This window comes from Raphanus sativus, chromosome 5 (genome assembly GCF_000801105.2).
Source record: "Raphanus sativus cultivar WK10039 chromosome 5, ASM80110v3, whole genome shotgun sequence".
In the NCBI taxonomy this organism is placed as follows: domain Eukaryota; kingdom Viridiplantae; phylum Streptophyta; class Magnoliopsida; order Brassicales; family Brassicaceae; genus Raphanus; species Raphanus sativus.
This window is the reverse complement of record NC_079515.1, coordinates 16909879-16918896: the sequence shown is the minus strand read 5'-3', so window position 1 is coordinate 16918896 and position 9018 is coordinate 16909879. Positions and strand designations below refer to the sequence as shown.

At 39.8% G+C, this 9018-nt stretch overlaps 1 protein-coding gene across 1 annotated transcript; it reads left to right on the top strand.

Moving 5' to 3' along the window:
* Window positions 1–1710: 1710 nt before the first annotated feature.
* Window positions 1711–4491, top strand: LOC130494893 (uncharacterized). Its single transcript, XM_056985726.1, has one exon. It carries the CDS (start codon window positions 1711–1713, stop codon window positions 4489–4491), a length of 2781 nt encoding a protein of 926 aa, XP_056841706.1.
* Window positions 4492–9018: the final 4527 nt, after the last annotated feature.

The following is a 9018-nucleotide window of genomic DNA, read 5'->3' as shown; positions in this document are numbered from 1 at the left end:
TCAATCCGATTTCTTTTAGTCAATATAGCAATGCAGCTTTGGTTTCTTTCAACCTTTGAATTTATGCAATGCAATCCAATTTTATCATATGATCAATCAATTTAAAAAAATTGTTTTATGATGCAACCTTAGCAATCATTGTCTACATGATCAAGATGAGCTAAGAAAAATTAAATCAGATCAAATAATTGATTTTAGATGATTTTAAAGTAATCGGATTCTAGAGAGAGAAAATAGGGTTTCGAAAATATAGGGTTTCACTTTTTAATAATTATTTTCGAAACCATTGATCTGAATAGTCATTATATAACTTAAAAAAAAAATCAGATCAATCTTAACAATTATAACATTTTCTAATCTTCCAAAAGAAAAATAAAAAATTTCCAGCAACTTATAAAAGATAATTTCTCAAAAAAAACGGAAGTTTTTAAATTAATATTTGCATTCTAGCAATATGGAAACATTCAATTATAGTTATAAACAAGTTTTAGCAATCTTCCATTATTCTAAAACTAATCAGAAACCATAAAAAGTCAATTTTCACAAAACCAGAAATTTCTAGAAAAGTAAAATTTGCAATCTAGCAATCTAGAAAAATCCGAAATTTTTCTAGCAATCTCCAATGATTCAACCAAAATCAGAATGAGATCCTAACAATTGTTTCTAGGTGATTCAAACACTTCAAAACAATCACACACTTTTATGCAGTTTTTTCGGTATGAAAAATTTACACTATGACTATGTGATTAAAAATGAATTTGATGAAACTACTTATAGGGTTTCTGATGTGATCGTGACTAGCCTTGAGGAAGATGAACCAGAGCTCGAGGGAAGAATCACACGTTCCAGAGCTAGAGAGTTAGCTAAGGAAGCTCATGCACTCATAACCATGAAAGATATCAATCCAGAAGGATCTGAAGCAGAGATATTCAACATAACTACTCTCATATGTGAAGAACCAGGTGGTAATCACTAAGTAACTAAGTGGTGGTTTCTGTACTCTTTTCCTTGGTGATGATTTGGAAGGTAGGAGGTTCCTCATCAAGGTTTTTAATGAGGCAGAGTCATCACTACATCAGGTTACAAAGTATTATCATTTGGAATAAATGGCGTCTCATCCTTATTCTATTCTAGACGCCTAGTTGTTTTTAGCTTTAAAAGACTTGTTGTAAGACACGCAGACTTTTAGTAAAAACCTATCTGAGTATTTCTGAGCAAGAAATCACCCTTTTGATTCTACAAGTTTGAATCTGTTCCTCTTATAATCTCGTTTGATTCCAAGAGAAACTTCTAACCATCTCAACTGAATCCCATATCACTTGAGAGACGACTCCATACTTCATCTCTATCATCATCATCACACCATCTCCTTGTTCTGTCCTAGTACCGTACACGATCATCACTCAGCCATCGACTTCATCTTCCATTAACTCTAAGATCACCCTTTGTGTGGGTTGCGTGGCTACCTTTGCTTCAGATCGATCCCTAGGATCCTATCACGTGGTATCAGGGCCGACTCTGAACCAAAGGCTAAGCGAAAACTCTATCCCTATGCTTTTACAATTTGTTTTCCTGTTTATCGTCCATTAGAGTGATTGCTTGTTCATTAGATCGTTAGTAATTAGGGTTTAATTCAATTAGGTTAGCAACTTTGCAAAAAAAAAAAAAAAAGAGTTATTTCAGTTTGTTCGTGAACAACTTTCAGGTATCATGGAATTATCAGCTGAGGTGATGGAAGCCATGACTCGACTCATGACTCAACAAATCAACGAGGCTAATCAATCCCTTGCTACCACGCTGTCACAACAATTCCAAGAACAAGTAGAGTCATTACAAACGCAATTGGAGCAGAAGCTGAAAGTGATTGTACCTGAAGATCACTCCACGGATAGTGACGTTTCTCATACACCTACACTATCAGAAGCTAGGTGTATCCTTAAAGGAAAAGACCTTGCGGGTACGACGTCCAAACCGGAGACTAAACGTCAGCATAACCCTCATGCTGGAACTCGTACACGCGTTGGTGGGAGGGAAACCATCTTTAACCGCCATAGGTCTCCCTCACTCCCTCACCGTGAAGAAATACGGACGCAGCAACCTAGAGCTCCTCGACAACGCTCTAGAGAGACTATGCTTGCTGGTCATCAAGTTCACTTGCACCATTACTCGGAGGAGGATGAAGGCAATGATGTTTCTGATCACAACAGGGGTACCATTAGAAGAGAAAGGGGACGCGAGTTTGATCCAGCTCGCCGACAAATCAATCACCTCAAGATTAAGTATCATGCGTTCCACGGCTCCAATGACCCTGAAACCTATCTTGACTGGGAAAGAAAGATGGAGTCAAATTTTCTGGTTCAAGGAACTTACGAGTGCAACAAGGTGAAGATCGCGGTTTCAGAGTTCCATGACTACGCGTTGCTATGGTGGGAACAACTAGGACTTAACCGGAACCGTCTCAGGGAACTTCCCATCACCACTTGGGAACAACTCGTTACGCACATGAGGAGGAAGTTCGTACCAGCTCATTATCAGCGTGAAGTTCTCAGCAAGCTTAGGCGTCTTATGCAGGGGACTAAATCCGTTCGAGATTACTACCAGGAGCTAGAAACCCTTCTCATACGAGCGGACTTGCGAGAGGGAGATGAAATGGTCATGTCTCGCTTTCTAGGAGGTCTTAACCGAGAAATCCAAGACAAAGTGGAGATCCAGAGCTATTTGGACATACAAGACATGGTACATAAGGCAGAGTTGATTGAATCTCAAATCAAGAGGCGTCAGGTCAGACCTAGTTTCACGCCAAGTGTGGCTAAACCCAAGGACAATAAACCCACCTCCACCACCGTCACCGAAGTAGTGAAGTCGGAATCGAAACCAAAAGTCAGCAACTCCCTCAGTAACACACGGTGCTTTAAATGCCAAGGTATGGGGCATTACTCTCGTGATTGTCCCAACAGGAAGCTGTACTTACTACAAGAAGGAGGAGAGATCGTTCCCCAAGAGGAAGAAGACCATGTAACCGACCAAGAAGAAGAAGAAGAGGCAGCAGCCGTGGGAGAGATGTTAGTTACCAGGCGTACTTTAAGTGTACAAAATCAGCTTGAAGATAACTGCCAACGAGAAAACCTCTTTCATACTCGTTGTTTCGTCAAAGGTAAAGTTTGTAGCCTTATCATCGACGGTGGAAGTTGTACCAATGCCGCGAGTGAGATTATGGTCCAGAAGCTGCAACTTGAAACCATACCCCATCCTAGACCGTATAAGCTACAATGGTTGAATGAGAGTGGAGCTTTAACCGTTTCTCGCCAAGTCAAGATTTCATTAACCATCGGCAAGTATGAGGATGAAGTGTTATGCGACGTACTACCTATGGGATCAAGCCATGTGTTGTTGGGACGGCCGTGGCAATCAGAACGCAAGGTTATTCATGACGGCTACACCAACAAACATTCATTTGAATACAAGGGGCGCAGGGTCACTTTACTTCCACTAACGCCTAGCGAGATATATCAAGATCAACTCCATCTCAAAAATGATCAGGCAAGGGATAAGACAGGCGCCAACAATCTATACATCAACCATAGTGAGGTTTCTAAACTCTTAAATTCTGATGCGACTATATTGATGTTTGTATACAAGGAATCCCTTGTTAGTACTAACCCTTCACAGGAGCTTCCTAGTGGTATGACTAAGATTTTGCAGGACTATAGTGATGTATTCCCAGAGGACACTCCACAAGGATTACCACCCATACACGGAATAGAACATCAGATCGACTTCGTACCAGGGGCTACCTTACCGAACCGACCTGCTTATCGAACTAACCCGGTGGAAACAAAGGAGCTACAAAAACAAGTCGAGGAATTGATGAGTAAGGGTCATATCCGTGAGAGTATGAGCCCATGTGCGGTCCCAGTCCTATTAGTCCCAAAGAAAGATGGCTCTTGGAGGATGTGTGTGGACTGTCGTGCCATCAATAATATAACCATCAAGTATAGGCACCCGATTCCGAGACTAGACGACATGTTAGACGAGTTATGCGGCTCAACTATCTTTTCCAAGATAGACTTGAAGAGTGGTTACCATCAGATCCGTATGAAGGAAGGAGACGAGTGGAAAACTGCATTCAAGACCAAGCAAGGGCTATACGAGTGGTTAGTCATGCCATTCGGTCTTACCAACGCCCCAAGCACATTCATGAGACTAATGAACCACATGTTGAGGCAATACATCGGAGTCTTTGTGGTTGTTTATTTCGATGATATACTTGTCTACAGTAAAGGTTTGGAAGAACATCTTGATCATGTCCGATTGGTTCTTGATGTTCTTCGCTCTCAATCTCTTTTCGCTAATATATCTAAGTGTTCCTTCTGCACTAATGAGGTAGTTTTCCTAGGCTTTGTAGTAAGTGCAGATGGTGTGAGGGTAGATGAAGAGAAGATAAGGGCAATCAAAGAATGGCCGATCCCTCAGACGGTAGGAGAGGTCTGAAGCTTCCATGGCCTAGCTGGTTTCTACCGGCGTTTTGTCAGAGATTTCAGCACTATTGCAGCTCCATTAACCGAAGTTATCAAGAAGGAAGTGGGATTTAAATGGGGGGGACGATCAAGAAAAGGCTTTCTTAGCCTTAAAAGAGAAGCTTATCAATTCTCCTCTCTTAGTTCTTCCTGATTTCTCAAAAACTTTTGAAATTGAATGCGATGCTTCAGGTGTAGGAATCGGAGCTGTACTAATGCAAGACAAAAGGCCAGTAGCCTACTTCAGTGAAAAGCTGGGAGGATCCACACTGAACTATCCAACTTATGATAAGGAGCTGTATGCATTAGTGAGAGCCTTGCAGACATGGCAGCATTATCTATGGCCCAAGGAGTTTGTGATACATACAGATCATGAATCACTTAAGCATCTCAAGGGACAACAAAAGCTCAACAAGAGACACGGTCGATGGATAGAGTTCATAGAGACCTTCCCATATGTTATTAAGTATAAGAAAGGTAAGGATAATGTAGTCGCAAATGCATTATCCCGAAGGTACTCTCTCCTTGCTACTTTAACATCTAAACTAATTGGATTTGAGCATATCAAAGAATTATATGAATCCGACTCAGATTTCTCTGATTTCTATGCGAAGTGTTCTAAATTTGCATTTGAGAAGTATTATAGACAGGAAGGGTACTTGTTCTTTAGTAACCGGTTGTGTATACCCAGCGGTTCTCTTCGTGATTTACTGGTGCGAGAAGCTCATGCAGGCGGCCTTGCTGGTCACTTTGGAGTCACCAAAACTTTGCTTGACCTCCAGGGACACTTCTACTGGCCACACATGAAGAAAGATGTCGAAAAGGTTTGTTCAAGATGTGTTGTCTGTAAACAGGCCAAGAGTAAGGTGCAACCTCACGGTTTGTACACTCCTTTACCTATACCATCTCATCCTTGGACAGATATCTCTATGGATTTTGTGATAGGCTTACCTCGAACCAGGAATGGTAGAGATTCGGTTTTTGTGGTTGTGGACAGGTTTAGCAAGATGGCTCACTTCATAGCTTGCCACAAAACCGATGATGCTGTTAGCGTGGCTAATTTGTTCTTCCGAGAGGTAGTGAGGCTACACGGCATGCCTCAGGTCATAGTCTCAGATCGTGACACAAAATTCCTGAGCCATTTTTGGCGTACGTTGTGGGCAAAGTTGGGAACAAAGCTTTCTTTCTCAACTACGTGTCATCCACAAACTGATGGACAAACAGAAGTAGTGAATCGATCCCTATCTACACTGCTGCGAGCAATGGTGAAAAGTAACCTCAAGTCATGGGAAGAATGTCTACCACATGTTGAATTCGCCTACAACCACGCTAAGCACTCTTCTACTCTGTTTTCTCCTTTCGAAATAGTTTATGGTTTTAACCCTTGTTCTCCATTAGACTTGATCTCGTTGCCTTTAAAAGAGAGGTATAGTTTGGATGGAAAAAAAAAGGCAGAACAGATATTGAAGATACATGAGAAGGCTAAGGAGAATATAGAGAAGAAGACTAAGCAGTATGAAAAGCATGCTAACAAAGGACGTAAGGAGATGATATTTGAAGAAGGCGACCTGGTGTGGATTTATCTAAGGAAGGATAGGTTTCCAGCTGAGAGAAGGAACAAGCTGATGCCACGAGTAGATGGACCGTTTCGAGTAGTCAAGAGGATCAACAACAACGCCTACCGAATTGACCTTCAAGGGAAGTACGATATCTCTGATACTTTCAGTGTTTCTGATTTGTTTTCTTTTGTTGCAGATTCAGATTTGAGGACAAATCCTTTTCAAGAGGGGGAGGATGATGTGATCGTGACTAGCCTTGAGGAAGATGAACCAGAGCTCGAGGGAAGAATCACACGTTCCAGAGCTATAGAGTTAGCTAAGGAAGCTCATGCACTCATAACCATGAAAGATATCAATCCAGAAGGAGCTGAAGCAGAGATATTCAACATAACTACTCTCATATGTGAAGAACCAGGTTGTAATCACTAAGTAACTAAGTGGTGGTTTCTGTACTCTTTTCCTTGGTGATGATTTGGAAGGTAGGAGGTTCCTCATCAAGGTTTTTAATGAGGCAGAGTCATCACTACATCAGGTTACAAAGTATTATCATTTGGAATAAATGGCGTCTCATCCTTATTCTATTCTAGACGCCTAGTTGTTTTTAGTTTTAAAAGATTTGTTGTTTTGTTTAAAAACGCCTTGCTGTTTGGGATGGCGAAAAACCCTTGTATCTCTTTTAAATATGGCGTGACCTATCTGATTTGAAGACACGCAGACTTTTAGTAAAAACCTATCTGAGTATTTCTGAGCAAGAAATCACCCTTTTGATTCTACAAGTTTGAATCTGTTCCTCTTATAATCTCGTTTGATTCTAAGAGAAACTTCTAACCATCTCAACTGAATCCCATATCACTTGAGAGACGACTCCATACTTCATCTCTATCATCATCATCACGCCATCTCCTTGTTCTGTCCTAGTACCGTACACGATCATCACTCAGCCATCGACTTCATCTTCCATTAACTCTAAGATCACCCTTTGTGTGGGTTGCGTGGCTACCTTGGCTTCAGATCGATCCCTAGGATCCTATCAGTTTCTTAGTTAGGATTTATCATGGTGAATTTTAATTAATTTCGGAATTTATTTGAAGAGGTCAATTTCTGACCAGAAACCAAAAAATCGTTTTCCACATAGTTCCAGACCAATGGGTTGGATTCTGATGATGGAAAACTAACTTTGGGGATTTTTAGGAGATTATCATGAATTTTAATTAATTTTTAGACCATAATACATAATAGGTCATATTTAGGGTTTTAGTTACTTTATAGATCAATAGATCAGGCTGTGAGGTTTCAAACCATTAGGGTTTCGAGTTTAATTGTTAGAAACAATCCCTGTTGAACTTAAAAGCTCCAACATACTCAAAGGATTTTGGGATCTATTATCTTAAGATTTGGGATTTTGCAAATTTTAGTGGTCTTACACTTTTATCAATCAATCAAATTCAGTATGGGTTCTCTTTTAGGTTTCAGAATTTTAATTACCTAAACTTTAATGTTTGTAGAACCGGACCACCGAGAGCAGGAACGAGTCAGGTCGCGAACTGCATGACCGGAACGGATCAGGAGTTGGTCGCCTCTTCTTAACCTCCAATTGGGTTGAATGGAATTTATGAATCAAAGATTTGATCTTGGTTATACTTTAAACACAAGAGTCAAAAACAAGTTAGAACAATGATCAAACACAAATTGTAAAACCAAAAGAAGAGATTAGGGTTTTATGGCAGTTGACGGCGCCGGTTATAACGGAGCTTGAGCATGCGTTTGAGATCGGATTGATACGAGGTTTGCGGCGATGGATTCTTCACGTCAAGAGCTTCAATTTGATATATTACACGTCGTCTGGATCCTTACGGTTTGAGAGAAAGAACAGTTTGAAGTCGTCAGATGAGTTTTAGAATTTCAGGGTTTTAGGTCACTTGACGGCGTGTCTTAGAATAGAGCGTGAGGACGCGTCCGGAATCAGATAGAGGCGAGACCGACAGCGTTGGATTCGTCTTGTCAAGATCTTTAATTTGATATATTAATCGTCGTCTGGATCTGTACGGTTTGAGAGAATGAGCTGTTTGAAGTGGTGCCGTCAATCAAGGTTTTTGAGGTAGCTCGGAATTTTAGAGTCTCGTGCTGATAACGTGTTATGAAACTAAGTGGGGAAACATGTTTTTTTGTTATTAATCTTGACCAAGGGTCTTACATATATATATATACATCAGGTCGTGTTTATCTTAAGTGGATAAATACAACAGTCGATAAGTATTATCTCCTGCGGTCGGTACGATCCTAATCGGTCTAGTTATGTCGATCACAATCTGGTACATAACACGATAACAGAAGTTAGTTATATAGGTAAAATCCCAAATCAATTAACATATTTCAAAAGTCTTGAACCTACCCTCATGAAAATAAAAAGGTACTCTTTCCATTCCTAACGAAATTTTAAATATTTTTTTTTCTAAAAAGTTGTTAAAACCAATACAATGTTTTAAAATACTGAAAATCCAAACAAAAAAAAAAATTTAATATATATTGAAAATCCTTAGAGAGAAACGTTTAGTTTGTCTACTGAGAATAAAATAAAACATATTTGATTACATGATCAACAACCAAGTATCCAATGACCACAAGACAAAAGTCTCAAATCACACAAGAGTCTCAAATCAACATTGGAAAAGTTTTGTCAAATGTAATACTTTAGGAAAATTAGGAAGAAGAAGGATTCAGTCCAATGAAGATTAAAAAAAAAAAGATTAAAACAAAAGAAAAAAGTATTTTCTATCGAAGTGTCAAAACATATACATATAGTATATATATATAGAAAGTAAAGCGGGGTCCGCACTCAATGCCATTATGATGACATCATCACATCAAGACACAAGCAAACTTGAGTACTCACTACGTCTCCTCTCTTCTTCTTTCCTCTATATAAACCCTTCTTCTTCTTA